The sequence below is a fragment of the Anomaloglossus baeobatrachus genome, chromosome 6 (genome assembly GCF_048569485.1).
Source record: "Anomaloglossus baeobatrachus isolate aAnoBae1 chromosome 6, aAnoBae1.hap1, whole genome shotgun sequence".
NCBI lineage: Eukaryota > Metazoa > Chordata > Amphibia > Anura > Aromobatidae > Anomaloglossus > Anomaloglossus baeobatrachus.
This window is the reverse complement of record NC_134358.1, coordinates 207431967-207449177: the sequence shown is the minus strand read 5'-3', so window position 1 is coordinate 207449177 and position 17211 is coordinate 207431967. Positions and strand designations below refer to the sequence as shown.

General features: G+C 40.6%; 1 protein-coding gene across 1 annotated transcript in view; it reads right to left on the bottom strand.

The window, feature by feature from the left end:
• Positions 1-17211, bottom strand: part of LOC142244218 (1,25-dihydroxyvitamin D(3) 24-hydroxylase, mitochondrial-like) — a 61487-nt gene that overhangs the window by 19559 nt on the left and 24717 nt on the right. The window contains exons 4-8 of the mRNA XM_075316422.1: positions 13452-13548; positions 13275-13366; positions 8176-8287; positions 3988-4130; positions 1260-1426 (exon numbers count right to left, since the gene is read on the bottom strand). Of these exons, the coding sequence (XP_075172537.1) occupies positions 1260-1426; positions 3988-4130; positions 8176-8287; positions 13275-13366; positions 13452-13548 (611 nt within the window). The remainder of the gene's footprint in view (positions 1-1259; positions 1427-3987; positions 4131-8175; positions 8288-13274; positions 13367-13451; positions 13549-17211) is intronic.

Sequence of the window (17211 nt, the reverse complement as noted above, 5' to 3'; positions counted from 1 at the left end):
AAGAATGGAAAGCTTGAACATATGCTGCAGTAATTTATTTCTGTTAGGGTAGGTTCACTTGAGTATATAAAAAATTATGCGTGATTTTCATCCAGAAAAGTGGGGCAATTATTTTTTTTTACTTGTCATCAATGTACAATCAGTTTTTTTTTTCAGTAGCAGCTGTAAATTTACAGAATCATTTACAGTTTCCTATGTTATGGATTTGGAATGTATCCATAAAAACTGGAGCACCCTATTTTTTTTTCTTTCACCCTTAGGCGGGCTTTACATGCAATGACATCGCTAACGAGATGTCGATGGGGTCACGGAATTCGTGATGCACATCCGGCCTCATTAGCGACGTCATTGCGTGTGAAGCGCACGAACGACCGCTAACTATCAAAATTACTCACCATATTGTTGATCGTTGACACGTCCTTCTAATCTCAAATATCGTTGCTGTTGCAGGACGCAGGTTGTTCATCGTTCCTGCGGCAGCATACATCGCAATGTGTGACACCGCAGGAACGAGGAACAACATCGTACCTGCGGCCGCTGGCAATGAAGAAGGAAGAAGGTGGGCAGGATGTTCCGGCCGCTCATCTCCGCTCCTCCGCTTATATTGGACAGCCGCTTAGTGACGCCGCTGTGACGCTGATCAAACCTCCCACTTAGAAAGGAGGTGGTTCGCCAGCCACTGCAATGTTGCTAGGCAGGTAAGTATGTGTGACCGGGACTAACGATGTTGTGCGCCATGGGCAGCGATTTTCCCATGATGCACAACTGCTGAAAAAGCTGAAATGCTTTAATATGTTTCATATTAAGCCCCATATAAAAATATAAAGCTCCATAATGCCCAATTTACTGTTCAACAAGAAATGACAGAAATGTTTCAGAAATTATCTGTAAAACAATAGTGTCTTTGTCTTTGTCTTTGTCATATTTCTATTAAGAAATTAAATATTGTGTTATTAAGCAATAGATGATTTTACTAGGTTTAACATTATTGTGCTGGCTGATCAATGTTTGTGCCATTTGTACATGAAACGTTTTATGTATAATGGCTACATAGTATTTAGAATTTATAGCATTTTGAATTTGTATAATTCATTGTTGTATAATAATACAATATTTAATCAACTGGTACAACCCTTCTTGCATCATTGGCATTATTATATATATTAGATGCTATAATGCAAAACCTTCAGGGGTCTAAATACTGTATATAACATAGTATAATTCAAACATAAATATACAATAATAATAATAATAATAACCTCATGGATTCCTTAATACATGATTTCAAGTATGGCATCTTTTGTAAATCATCAGCAGAGGGGAATGTTCCGGGTGATAAAACTGTCTGAATTTCCTTGAGAATTTTCTCTTGCACATCATCATGTCTTGATAAATTAAATATCAACCACAATAAAGCATTTGCTGTCTGTAAACAAATTACACAGTTTCAATTCTCTTTTCATTTCAGTTAAACATACAAACTATATTTATAGAATTTATTTCTTGAAGTCTTATTATGGGATTGCCTTTGCTTCATGCCTTGGGCTTCAAGTTTACATTAGAAAAATCTTCTGACATACTGGGCATAAACTGTTATGGGTGATAAGGGGAACACAGGGAAACCTATACTAGCCCTAAGGCTGGGACCCCTGTGCTCACCCTAACACCTAGAAGTACCCTTGAAGGTACCCTTGAAAGTAGGGGGTCCAGGCCTCCAATCTAGGCCCTATCTCCTGTCCTTCTCCCAGATGATAAGACGCCCCCTCTACAACCCACCACTTGGGGGAAGGGTGAAGAACAAAAGTCTACAACCCCATGAACAATAAAGACAAAACAGGAGTAACAACTCGTACACATGGCAACAACTCACAAAGGAGCTACTAAAAATGCACAAGGGGAAACAACATAGAATGGGGAAAAGAAAACAGATTACTGAATAACATCCATACCAGCACACCTAGAAATGCTGCAGCAAGCACCAATGCTGCAGCCCAAAACAAAAAATACAGAGAGAGAGTTTCACCAGCTCCTTTCTCCTCCAGGCCAAGCTATCAAATTATAAATATAACCGGCACACTCTGGTGGAAATAGAGGGTATGTATAGGACCTGGGTGTGTTCCCAACCAGAAACACCTGACCAGGCTCCAGGAGCTGCTAGAAGGAAAACTGGCATTAACCCACTTCTCACCAAAGGAAAGGGAATCCATTTATTCAGCAGTGTCACAAGATAAAGTGAGACTCTGACCCAGAACCTATCACAAAACTCTGGAACAGAGAAAATACCGTGGCATAAACCTTCAAAGGTGACAACAGAATAAAATGCAGCCTTCTAGTATTATTACATTAACCCATGTATTTGGTTCATTTTAGGCCTGTTTCACATGTCAGTGAAAAACACAGACTTTTTCACTGACGTGTTAAAAACACATCTGTCTCTCCGTGTGCCGTGATTCATGACACATGTGTGTTCTCCATGTGCTATCCATGATCCATGAGAGCACATGGAGATTAGGTATTTCAAACTCCCCTATCCCTACTCCTGCTGTCCATGGTGCTGTATCTCCGGCTCTGCTCTGTCCGGCCGCTGCTGTCTTCCCTCTGCAGCTACTTCCAGGTCGGCTGTGCTGTGCATAACTGCATATTCATGACCATAATTAGCTGTCTAGGAAGCAGCAGACAGTAGCGGCTGAAGGAAGCGTCGTTGGAGATGAGTGAGTTTAAAAAGCTTTTTATTTTAAATGTACGCATTTTTCTTCTACGTTTTTCACGGAACACACCATTGCGTGTTCCGTGTGACATCAGTGATGCCAGAAAAAAAATGGAAAACACAGCCACGCGTGTACGCCACACGGAGACATGATCAGTGAAAAATCACTGATGTGTACGCACACCCATTGATTATAATGGGTCTGCGTACAGTACAGACCAAAAGTTTGGACACACCTTCTCATCTCTAGAACAACTGTTAAGAGGAGACTTTGTGCAGCAGGCCTTCATGGTAAAATAGCTGCTAGGAAACCACTGCTAAGGACAGGCAACAAGTATAAGAGACTTGTTTGGGCTAAAGAACACAAGGAATGGACATTAGACCAGTGGAAATCTGTGCTTTGGTCTGATGAGTCCAAATTTGAGATCTTTCGATCCAACCACCGTGTCTTTGTAGAAAAGGTGAACGGATGGACTCTACATGGCTGGTTCCCACCATGAAGCATGGAGGAGGAGGTGTAATGGTATGGGGGTGCTTTGCTGGTGAAACTGTTGGAGTTTTATTCAAAATTGAAAGCATACAGAACCAGCAGGCCTACCACAGCATCTTGCAGTATCATGCTATTCCATCCGGTTTGCGTTTAGTTGGACCATCATTTATTTTTCAACAGGACAATGACCCAAAACACACCTCCAGGCTGTGTAAGGGCTATTTGACTAAGAAGGAGAGTGATGGGGTGTTACGCCAGATGACCTGGTCTCCACAGTCACCAAACATGAACCCAATCGAGATGGTTTGGGGTGAACTGGACCGCAGAGTGAAGGCAAAAGGGCCAACAAGTGCTAAGCATCTCTGGGAACTCCTTCAAGACTATTGAAAAACCATTTCCGGTGACTACCTCTTGAAGCTCATCAAGAGAATGCCAAGAGCGTGCAAAGTAGTAATGAAAGCAAAAGGTGGCTACTTTGAAGAACCTAGAATATAAGACATATTTTCAGTTGTTTCACACTTTTTTAAGTATTTAATTCCACATGTTTTAATTCATAGTTTTGATGCCTGCAATGTGAATATACAATTTTCAAAGTCATGAAAATAAAGAAAACTAATTGAATGAGAAGGTGTGTTCAAACTTTTGGTCTGTACTGTATGTCCGTAATTCTGGTATGTGTAAAAACTGTCACATATGTGCCAGAATCACTGATGTGTAAAAGAGGCCTTAGTCATTATTTAGCACTTTTAATTCTAGAACTATTTTAATATGTTAATACTGATGAACTTACAGTTTCAACACCTCCAATCTGAAGTTCGGTGAATAGACCAGACAGCTGTTTCTTTGTAAGTGATTTTTCAGAAGAAATTGCAATCAGCAAGTCATCCTTTCGGCCACTGCTGGAGTTTAGTCGCTTATCAATATAATTTTTCACTGGTGTAATAGGTTGATAAGAAAGAATCAATTACACATTTGCATTGCATTGGAGATCACATTCAATTCAGAACATAGCAAATTGATATGTCATTTGCTGAAATTATACAATAGGATAAAGAGTTCCACACAAGTCACAATGTATATGGGAATGATGAAAAGCAAAACTTCTATGGGAATACTAGACTGAAAAATACAATGCACTATCTGAAAAAGTGAAAAAACATGAAATATGAAATATGCATAACTGCTATGAATAATAGGAATATAAGAGATGTTTAGCCATTGTATTGATCAATGCAAAAGAGCACTAAAACCAACGCCAAGGTAATCTCTATTTTTGGGGTCCCTAGCCTATATGTTATGTTTTTTGAGTCTTACACCATGTTCACACCATTGGTGTTCCAGACATACATTCTTTAATTGGCTGAAATTAGTCTGATGAACATTTTTTGGATTTGGCATCAATGACAAGTGTAGAAAAACAGGTCAATACCATTGTTTTGTTCTAATTCTTTTTGGAGTTTTGTGCTTTAATTAGTCGACAAATTTGAACTTGAATTTTAATAAGCTTTGTGCTTCTTCTTTGCGATGTTAAGGTTTTGTAACTTTAGCCATAATGAATGGACATTAGTCTAAGAAAGACATTTACAATTGACAAACTTGCCTCACTCTATATTCTGTGAGCACAAGGAGAGCCCACATCATGATTTAGTGTACTGTCTACACTTTTTTTCTCTGAATTTCTCTGAAAATGACTTGGAGGAAGCTACTGGGATTCAAGATAATTGAATCTATTTCCCTTAGAGTTTTTAAAAATATTTCAATTCAGTAGGAACCCCAATTTCTTTTTAGGTTTTAATTCATGGAAATCAAGAAATCATCTGTCCAGGCGGCACAATTCATAATTCTTCAATGGCTCACTTGCTCCATCCTTCAAACTCCAGTCTGTTCTGTAATTTTTATCTTTACTCTTCGTGCATGCGGTGCTAATGTTATGATGTCATGCATGTGAGCCAGCAAATTTCATGACACCATTTGACTTCCAAAGTCTAGTTAGTGACATCATGCGAGCACAATAGGTTTTTTTTACTCTCACCATAACTACGATCTGGAAAAACCTGAGCTCTTTTTGAACTTATACTATAGAAACAAATTACAATATGCTAATTGTATAGCGTGGATGGAGAAGTGAAGTAGTTAACACTGCGCTGCCAAGTTCATGGATCAGAGAGAAATTTTCCCTCTCTCTCACTCGCTCTCTCTCTCTTCCCTCTTTCTCTCTCTCTCACTTCCCCTCTCTCTTTCTTTCCCCTCTGTCTCTCTCTTCCTCCTCCCTCTCTCTCTTCACTTACTCTCTCTCTCTCCCCTTTCTCTCTCTACCCCCTCTCTCTCTCCCCCCTCTTTCTCTCTCCCCCCTCTCTCTCTCTTCCCTCTCTCTCTCTCTTCCCCCTCTCTCTCTCCCCCTCTCTCTTCCCTCTCTCTCTCTCTCTTCCCCCTCTCTCTTCCCCCTCTCTCTTCCCCCTCTCTCTTCCCTCTCTCTATTCCCTCTCTCCTCTCTCTTCCCTCTCTCCTCTCTCTTCCTTCTTTCCTGTCTCTTCCCTCTCTTCCCTCTCTCCTCTGTCTTCCCTCTCTCTCTCTTCTCTCTCTCCTCTTCCCTCTCTCTCTCTTCCCTCTCTTCTCTCTCTTCCCTCTCTCCTCTCTCTTCCCTCTCTCTCCCCTCTCTCTCTCTTTTCCCTCTCTCTTTTTTCCCTCTCTCTCTCTCTTTTCCCTCTCTCTTTTTTCCCCTCTCTCCTCTCTTCCCTCTCTCTCTTTTCCCTCTCTCTTCCCTCTCTTCTCTCTTTTCCCTCTCTCTCTCCTGGCATGGTGACTACAGAAATCTCTCTATTATGGAGGGATGAGAGGGAGTAATAAATATGGAGTCCCTAATGTGTCTGTGTATTTATTTCTAATAAATTATTTTTCTCTGTGTGATGTCTTTTTTTTTTAACCCTTTATTGGAGATTCTTAATGGCTGGGTCAAACTTGGCCTGACATTAAGAATCTTGGGCTTTATACCAGCTGGTAAAACAAAGCTGGTATTAACCCCACTTTACTCAGCGTGCCACCTGGCACCAGGACCACTGGGAGAGTTGGATACAGCGCCAGAATATGGCACTTTTATGAAAGCGCCATTTTGTGGGGCGAATATGGACTGCAATTCGCAGCAGGGGGGCCCAGAAATCTGTGGATTCCAATGTGAGATCAGCTGAGATCAGTCCGGCACTGGAGTCAGCTGATCTGAACTCCACTGAACTCCAGCCCGCACACGCTGCAATGGATGCAGGGGGACACAGAACAAGTAATCGGCCGACACTGGAGTCAGCTGATCTGAACACAGCTGAACTCCTGACCACACAGACCGCACACAGTCACACATGATTGGCAGCAGGCAGTGACTGCTGTTAACCTGCATCCACTGCAGCGTGTGCGGGCTGTGAGATCAGGAGTTTAGCTGACTCCAGTGCCGGCTGATAAATTCTGTGTCCCACTGCAGAAGGATCAGGTAAAATAACAATTGCGGTTGCATGCATTGCACATTTAATCCACAGGATCCAGTCATATGTGGTTTGTGGTTTTTCGCCTACAGGCAAAAAAACGCTGATGTGAAAGTAGCCTGCAAAATGCATGCCACACGGATGATATGAACGACACAGAGAGACTAGGCAAGAGGGGAAAAAGCAATTTCATGACCCCATCACAGTCCTAGAGCCGCAAAGAATTATGGAAGTTGTAGGAACTGAACCCAGGAAGTCAGGAGAGAGATTAACCCCATCAGAGCTGGAGCCAGCAATGAGGATGTGCTGCTAGAGCACAATAAAAGGTAATATTGCTGAAATAACATAATAGATGTGTGGAGAGGCACATATTAGCAAGATTTATGAGGAAAAAAAAATCAGTTTTGGTAACTGGACAACTTCTTTAATAAACATTAATTAAGTGGACAGACACCATTAATAGGAAACGCCTTTTTGTTAAAACCTTTCATTTTGCATTTCACTTGGGTCTTATGTCTGTTTTTGCTGGCTGTACATATTATTTGTTTTTAACTATATCTAAGGTTTTGCTTATCAGGACTGTTGGCAGCCTATATATGGTCTACGTATAACATATATTGTTAATATTATCATTAATCATTTTGCAATCTTTATAACCTTGGAGTTATGGACATCAGACTTTCTTCTTATATACGTTTGCATATATTTCTATGCACTAACATGTGAATGGATTGGTTTTTGCATTGGGCAGTAACTATTTGCTTTGACCCATTCATTATATTATATACTAATGTTGGTACAATTTGAGGTGGTTGTTATTAGATTTTTTATTTCATACAATAAAAATTATATTTATAAGATTTTCCTCCCTTAAAAAAGTGTTTTACTACAACTGTTTTTGTATATTTTGAATTGTGTTTATATTATATTTTGAACGTTTGTCCTGCATTTTTATCAGTTTTTTCAAGGTGCCTGAAGCCTTAGATGTTTTTAGTTTGTGCCTTTGTTTTTTATTTCTGTCCAACGTCCCCTCACTGCACTCCCAATATAGTTTGATAGGCATTAGCCTCACTGCATACAGATTTGAAGACAAATTTGAGCAGTTTTTTAGCTTTGATTTTTGATGAAGTAAATGATCAGCACAGAATTTAAAATATGACTTATAAGAGGAAAAAGAAGCATTTTTCCCTATTAAGATATATTACAAAGTTCTGTATCTTCAATAATACTGTTTATTTAAGAAAATAAGAGTGTTTTTTATTTAAATGAACATAGCAGGGTTTTTTTTATTTGTAGATACCATATTAAAGATTGTGTATATACTGTATATATATATATATATATATATATATATATATATATATATATGCGGTGTATATATATATATATATATATATATATATATATATATATTATGTATTTTAGTATTGGTATTTATTATTAACCTTAAATCATATGATAAGGCATATTTGTTCAAAATAAAAAAAAAATTATGTTCAGTAGGTTACCTGCTGCAAATATATTGTCCCAGGCTTCAGTATGGCTTTTCCAACATTTTGTATTAAATTGTTTGTGAAGATCTGCTGAAGTTACAATGAGTGGACCTAAATAGTGCATCATCTGTAAGAAAAATTACAGAATATTTATAATTAATAATTGATAATTGAAAAATATTATTGAAAAAACCTAAAATGTTTGAATTAGTGTGAAAGCTTAGAAGAGCTCTGTCTAACAGTGTATAATATCATCATAATACCATCATGGGAAACCTTATTGCTTTTAGGGGGCATAGCTGAGGGAAGTACAGGTGGGCACTTTTGGCTGTTGAAGAAGGGATAAAGTGAGAATGTGTGGAAATTCCATTTTTTGCTTTGGTTAATATCTGTTTTCAATTAAGTTTCCACAAGTAACCTGCTCTAGCTTGAAAAAAGCACCAGAATCAAGAATATAGTCTGCAGAGAGTCTTTGTCTTCCTGTGTAAACTTACCATGCTTATTTTTATGAATACATATTATTATATAAGCATTAGTGATGGGCGAGTTGGCAGATAACCAATACCGGCAGACCTAACCAGATTTTTTTAAAAATCTGATTCCGGACCGGTATTAATCCCGGGTATCTGGCTGAATTCTGTTCCCCATATACAGGTGCATCTCAATAACAATAATAATCTCATCAACATAAACAGAAATAAACACTTGCAATAGATCACTATGTTTGTAATGACTCTATATAATACTTGTATTTCCCTTTTTGTATTGAAATTCAGAAATAAATTAACTTTTTGATGATATTCTAATTTATTGAGATGCAGCTATAAGTTTATGGGAACCAGAATCCAGCAACTAAAAATGGTGGTAGAAACTATATGGGGACTGGAGCTGTCGCATTGTACTTACCAATGCTCCGGGTCGGCTGTAACTCCTCCCATGGTTGCCCATTCACTTCTGGGGCTGTGCATTAGTCTTCAGGCAAATACACTGCTTTTCCCACACACCGGCATCTGTGATTGATTGCAGTCAGACACGCCTACTCGCTGAGTGACAGCATGTCAGTTGACTGCTTCCAATCTCAGATGCTATGTTTGTCTATCGAGGTATAAAAATAAATAAATAAAAAACTTGGCATAGGGTCTGCCCATACTATGATACCCAGCACAGATAAAGCATACAAACAGTATGCGGACCCTCCCAATTTTGATATCGAGCCATGATATAGCTGACAGCTGGGGCTGGTACTGTCAGGCTAGGAAGACCCGTGGTTCTTGGGAGCCACCCAGCTTAAAAATAGCAGGTTGCAGCCACCCAGGATTGTCGCATCCTTTGGACGCAACAATCCCAGCACTTTTCCCGTCTCTTTTCGGTTGTCCTGGTGCAGTAGCAAAAGGGGTAATGAGGTGTTTATGGCAGGCCACAGCTGCCTATAAGCCCTAGATTAGTAATGGGATGTGTCTATGAGACCCCCCAATTACTAATCTGTAACTGAAAAGAAGAAACACAAACTCAAAAAAAATCCTTTATTTTCAATAAAAGACAAAAACCCCTCTTTCATTACTTTATTAACCCCCAAAACAGCCCTTCATGTCTGACGTAATCCACACGAGATCCCATGACAATTAAGCTCTGCTACATCTGAATTTACAGTGCGTGATCATGGAACATCTCCACACAATGTAACTGTAGGCAGAGACTGAGCCACGATCAGCGGTGATGTCACTCAGGTGAGTTGCGGTCACAGGGGGAGGTTTCAACGAACACCCACCTGTGACCGCAGGTCACTGCTAATCACAGCTCAGTCTCTGCTTTAAGTTCCATGACACACATTGTGTGTCTCTAATTAATAGTTTACATTTTTTTTAAATTGTTGAATTTTTCTATTACACAATTTCTATAAAAAAGAAGCTATCATCGAGAAATGACCTATTATTTAAATCAAGTTTTGTGTTACATCCACTGTTAAAAAAATGTTGGAAATGTTTTTTTTTCATAATCTGCACAAAACAAAATGATAATTTTACAATTTTCACATTGTTATTTCCCAACTGGTGATGCCAAAGCTAACCCTGCTTCCCTTTCTTATGCAATAACCTTTTAAAAGGCTCATTGAGTACTTTAATGCAAAATATATTATAGGTGACTGGCCATTGTGACTATATACATGTGTTGTTTCCTGAAACTCTAAGAACACTGAGACTAAGGGGTACTTTGCACATTACGACATTGCAAGCCGATGCTTGCGATGCCGAGTGCGATAGTCCCCGCCCCCGTCGCAGCTGCGATATCATGGTGATAGCTGCAGTAGCGAACATTATCCTACGGCAGCTTCACATGCACTCACCTGCACTGCGACGTCGCTCTGGCCGGCGAACCGCCTCCTTATTAAGGGGGCGGGTCGTGTGGCGTCATAGCGACGTCACACGGCAGGCGGCCAATAGAAGCGGAAGGGCGGAGCTGAGCGGGACGTAAACATCCCGCCCACCTTTGTCCTTCCGCATAGCCGGCGTGAGCTGCAGGACGCAGGTAAGAAGATGTTCCTCGCTCCTGCGGCTTCACACACAGTGATGTGTGCTGCCTCAGGGGATCGAGGAACAACATCGTAACATCGGTCCTTCCGAAATTATGGAAATGACCGACGCTACACCGATAATACGATTTGGACATTTTTGCGCTCCTTAATCATATCAAAAAGGATTTACACACTACGATATCGACTGCAACACCGGATGTGCATCACTTTCGATTTGACCCCACCGACATCGCAGCTGCGATGTCGTAGTGTGCAAAGTGCCCCTAAGAATAAACCAGTAGCCAGTGTGAAAATGTCAAGATTTTTTTTAAAAATTTGTAATACAGATTACATATAACACAAAACCTGATTTATTCTATAGATCATTTTTGGATTATAGCTTTTCTATAATATGGCTCCCTTCCTAATGCTGGGTAGTGATGGCTTTGCAGAAGATTTACTGTATGCGTACTTTGTATTAATGTGTGCAATATATTTACATATTTTTGTAATATGATTGTATATCTGTGAGATGTATATGTACAGTATGTGAGTTTTTTGTGCATGCATATTTGGATGATTGTTATATGTATTTATGTATGTGTCTATGGCCTAAAACACACTTCCGCAAAAAAACGTACGTGTCTTACGGTCCGTTTTTCGGGTCCGTGTTCCGTTTTTTGGGGGCGTTTCTCGGGTACGTATGGCATCCGTGCGATGGCGTATGCGAGCCGTGTGTACGTGTAAAATGTCCGTGTTTGTGTGTAAAATGCCCGTGTATGTGTACGTGGAATGTCCGTGTGGAATATCCATTTGTGTGTTGCACAATGTCGTTGATACATGTCGGCTGACAGCAGACAGAGTTGCGCGATGAGAATGAACTCGGGTGAACTTCACCCAACTTCATTGTCATGCCGCGGCTCTGTCTGTGTGCCGCGTACTGATTAGCGGTCACCTGTGAAGGATTCACCAGTGACCGCTAATCCCCCGAGTGACTGAAGTGAGCAGCCCTCTCTCATACTTACCGCTCCCCGATCACCAGCGCGGCGAGGAACAGCTGTGCAGAGAATACACGGCAACAATTACTTTGAAAATGCCAGCCGCTCATTAATCAATCTCGTATTCCCTGCTTTCCCCACCCACCGGTGCCTATGATTGGTTGCAGTCAGACACGCCCCCCACGCTGAGTGACAGCTGTCTCACTGCACCCAATCACAGCAGCCGATGGGCGTGTCTATACTGTGCAGTAAAATAAATAAATAAATAATTAAAAAAAACGACATGCGGTCCCCCCCCCATTTTAATACCAGCCAGATAAAGCCATATGGCTGAAGGCTGGTATTCTCAGGATGGGGAGCCCCACGTTATGGGGAGCCCCCCAGCCTAACAATATCAGTCAGCAGCCACCCAGACTTGCCGCATACATTAGATGTGACAGTTCTGGGACTGTACCCGGCTCTTCCCGATTTACCCTGGTGCATTGGCAAATCGGGGTAATAAGGAGTTATTGGCAGCCCATAGCTGACAATAAGTCCTAGATTAATCATGTCAGGCGTCTCCCCGAGATTCCTTCCATGATTAATCTGTAAATTACAGTAAATAAACACACACACCCGAAAAAAAACTTTATTAGAAATAAAAAACACAAACATATACCCTGGTTCACCACTTTAATAAGCCCGAAAAAGCCCTCCATGTCCGGCGTACTCCAGGATGGTCCAGCGTCGCTTCCAGCTCTGCTGCATGGAGGTGACCAGAGCTGCAAAAGACACCGCCGCTCCTGTCACCTCCACGCAGCTAATGAAGGCAATAGCGCGATCAGCTGTATTCAGCGTTGGCCGCGAGTAACCTCAGTGACAGCTCAGCTGATCGCGCTATTGCCTATGACTGAGAACAGCAGAAAAAAAGGTAAGTATACTGACTTTAATTTAAAAAAAAAAAAATAATAAGATCACTAGTGTAAAAATGCACACGCACGAAACGTGCTGAACACGGACATACTCCGTGTGCGGTACGTGCAGGCACGAACCCATAGACTAAAGCGGGTCCGTGCCTGCGTGCTGCCGGCCAAAAGCGGACATGCTGTCCGTGTAGAAAAACGCACACACGTACTTACCTCACGGACACACGTTCCGTGCGATTTTACGTGTGTCTGCCATCTACAATTGATTAACATGGGTCTCCGTGTGTACGTGTCTCCGGTACGTGCAAATACGTACCGCACACGTACAAATTACACGGATGTGTGTTGTGGGTCTATAAGTGTGTAATGTGGCATGGAGCAGTATAGTAGTATAATAAATACCTGTTAGCACTTCACAGGTTTATTTTAATTGAACTTAAAAAAATATTTTCTGTGTGATCTAAGAGAGGGATGTTAAATCTAAGAGGAAAAAGTGATACCTAAGGCAGGGTCTACCTGTGCCTACAGGCATCTGAGATGTAAACCCAGCATTATCTTTATTATTTAAAAACACCCAGTTGCTTGTTCTAGTACATCTTTTGTAGTTTGGAGTTTTTATTTTAGTATTGTCACAACTAGGTTTTGTTAAAGAGACATATGCCATTGTGAAAACTTCTTTTGACTGTGTAAATACAGTACCTTTTTCACTGACTGTATGAACAGCAATGCATCTTCTGTACATGCCTCTTGGAGAAGTCCACATCTTTCATTGTACAGAACTGAACATATTACTGCAAAGAGATGACATCAACAATTACCACAATATAAACTAGGAAAATGTATCAACAAATGGCAACAGTTTCTGTGTGTACTTACTTTCATATGAGAGTTTATTAAGTTCAAAATACAAATCATCAATTTTTCCATGCTTGTCACACACTCGGTTGACATGGGCAATAAAATCTTTCAGTACCTGCAAAAAGGTCTCAGATTTAGTGCTTTATGCAGTAAACATTCCATAGCCAACATAGTAATAACCAGACAAATTCAGCAATGTAAGAAGGACAGGGCACTACTCGATACCTATAATGCTTCTGGCTTCAGCCTTCATTCATATTCAGCTAACCGCAGCAGACTTGTGGCAGCAGGAGCACAGCCAGTGAAAGTAAATTACTCACAGCTACGGGGTGCTTATTCAAAAAAGGAGCAGTATAATCCAAGGTAAAGATGATGGAGAAGAAATGAAAAGCACTCACCGATAATTTCTGTGCAGGTAGTTGAAAATGTATTCAAATGTGCAGGTGAACATGCTATGGCAAGCGGGGAGGGAGTAGGACGGAGCAGCACGTCAGACGACGTCCGTTTCGCTCTCTGTACTAGTGCTTCGATGGGTCGAAGCACTAGTACAGAGTGTGAAACGGCCATCGTCTGACGTGCTGCTCCATCCTGCTCCGTCCTACTCCCTCCCCACTTGCCATAGCATGTTCACCTGCACATGTGAATAAACGTTCAACTACCTGCACAGCACTTATCGGTGAGTGCTTTTCATTTTTTCTCCATTGTCTTTACGACAGTAATAACCAGAAATAGTTCACTATACAAAGCTGTCCACATGTTACTATTGCACGGGCACTCATGAGTTTTATTAAAGGTCTAAGGTCAGGTGGAGGTCCATTTACAACATCAGCAGTTTTTTGTTCTCTTAAATTTTAATAAACTTATATAATCATTATTCACATCAATATTTATTGCTCTATAAGGAATTGACAGACCAGACCCCCAAATTAATGCAGATTAGATCCCAAAAATAAGACTCCTGGCTTCTAAATACAATTAGGATCCCAGGTCAGATGGAACAACTTATTGAAATCTCAAGTAAGAACTAGGAATTCAAACTAGACCCTAAAATTAATTCAGACTACAGACCAGATACATAAAATGTATTAGACTCCAGACCGGAATGTTACGAAGAATACATTCCCCATGCACCTAAATTAATCAGACCAGCAACTAGCCTTTAAACTGAATCAGACCCCTTCACCTTCAGTAAGTCATGCCAAAATACTTACTGTACACTATTAGTCAAATGGAATTGCTGTGTTATGTGTAGTCAAACCTGCGTCTCACAATGCACTGAGGAGGCTAGAATGTCCAATTTAGGAAGCTACCGAAACAATTCCCTACCTTCCACAATTGGAGAGATATGACGAAAACAAACTCACTTGTTGTCCAATAGACCCCTCATGACTAATTTAAGGTTGAAATTAATGAGACTCCACAAGAGCCCCTAATATTAATTTTTACCACATAGTATATCCTGTTAAATGAAATCAGACCACAGGCCAAATAACAATGATTATTATCTGGTTGCAGTGTATCCAAACATTGCTGAAAATGGCAGGGAGATGCAGAGAGAAATTAGAATTTTATCAGTGTATATTTTTTGAACATTACTATTATGTAATTGGCATAATATTTGTTGTGCCATTTTGGAAAAGACCTATTCTCATACTCTTCTATACTTAAACAGATATCAAGATTTTAGGTGATTTTAGAGCACAATAGACCTTCCTTCTTAAACTTCTGTTAGTTATCCTTTTTCCTTGTGACTTTTTGTTTAATAATTGAAAAAAAAAACATTTCATAAAATGACTTCAAATCACTTTTGAATACCATCAACTTTATATTACTGATGTCCAATGTACCCAATGCCAGATATCCAATGATTGGAACATTCAACTTGCCATATAATAATTCCTTAAAGGGCTATTTTTTGGATCACGCATGTGACATCACTGAGCTCAACGGTGCCAGTAATGAAGATGGCATGATCTGCTGAGCTCAACGATTAGCTGCAGTAATGATGTGAGGTGTCGATATAACATCACTGCTCCACCAATACATGGTGGCCTGTGAAGGAGCATAGGTGTGTAGTTGACACTGTTGTGTGGGAGGTTTTTTTTAAGTGTAAACCAGAGGGGCACCACATTTTTGGTCTAAGGGCCACACGACTATACTGAACCAATCCTAAGGGCCGCCAATTAATTTAAAGGGGAACTTACTTAAATACATCACCATAAGATCATTTTATCTCCTACACCCCCGGGCGATTTTCCATTTTTCCACATTTTCTTTTGCTCCCCTTCTTCCGAGAACCATAACATTTTCATTTTTCTGTGAATCTTGCCATGTAAGGGCTTATTTTTTGAAGGACAAGTTCTACTTTTAAATGAAACAATAAGTTTTACCATATAGTGTACTGGAAAATGGGAAAAAAATTCCAAGTGCAAAAACAATTGCAAAAAAAGTGCGATTGCAGGATTGTTTAAGGCCCCTTTCACACATCCGTAAAAATCACGCACGTGTTTCACGGATATGTCAAAGGTGCGTTTTCCCCTCCATGTGCCGTGCTTATGGCAGTACGTGTGTTCTCCGTGTGTTATACGTAATAACACATGGAGAACGGAAAGCCCCACCTTACCTTTTTCCTCCGGAGCTGTCTGTTGTGCTGACTGACAGAGTCCGGCACAGGCCACGCCCCGCTGATGCTGCTTCCGGCCCCCAGTGAAGAAAATGCATTGTTCAAATTCACTGGGGGACGGATGCAGGTGACTGCCGCGACAGAGACTGCAGGACTCGTGGAGGCGAGTATGTTTTTTTAAATTTTTTAAATGACATGTGTGTTTCTCCGGCGCGTGTCACGTGGGCCCACATCCACATTATATCCATGTGGTATGTGTGCGGGCCCGTGCTGTCAGAGAAACACAGACATGCATCAGTGTGGAGCACACAGGCTCACGTGTGCTCCACACGGAGGCACGGGCCAATGGCTGCACATGTGCGTGCACATAAACCCATTGATTTTAATGGCTTTACGTGTGCCCGTGTCTCCGGTACATGCAGGCACGAACCTAGCACGCACCGGAGACACGTGCGTGTGAAGGGGGCCTGAGGGATAGTTTATTCACAGTGTTCACATTATGGTATATTTGTTGTGTCGGTGTTATTTCTCAGGTTGGTATGAGTTCGTAGATACCAAACATGTATAGGTTTACTTTTATCTAAGGAGTTAAAAAAATTAGAGGTTTGTAAAAAAAAAAATGGCGCAATTTTTGAGCCATTTTCTGTAATCCACATCGTTCTCATTTTTTGGGATCTATGGCTCAGTGATGGCTTATTTTTTGTGTCTCAAGCTGACATTTTTAATGGTACCATTTTTGCACAGAAGCCCCATTTTGATCGCCCATTATTGCATTTTGGGGTTTTTTTTTTTGCTGCTACGCCGTTTACCGATCAGATTAATTGATTTTATATTTTGATAGAGCGGACATTTCTGAATGCGGGGATACCAAATATGTGTAGATTTTTTTTAAACCTTTAATTTGCAATGGGGCGAATGGGGGGGTGATTTGAACTTTCAGGGTTTTTTTATCTTGTTTAATTTTTTAAAACTTTTCTAACTTTTTTTATTTTACTAGTGAGCCTAGGAGACTAACGATTAGCTGTCTGATCACTCGTTCTTTCTTGTAGATCAGAGCAGCACCGCTCTGATCTGCACAAAAGCACCTCTTCTCTGACACACAACTCTTTGCCAGCTGTAAGAGGAACTGACTCATGATAGCTACAGGAGTCATCA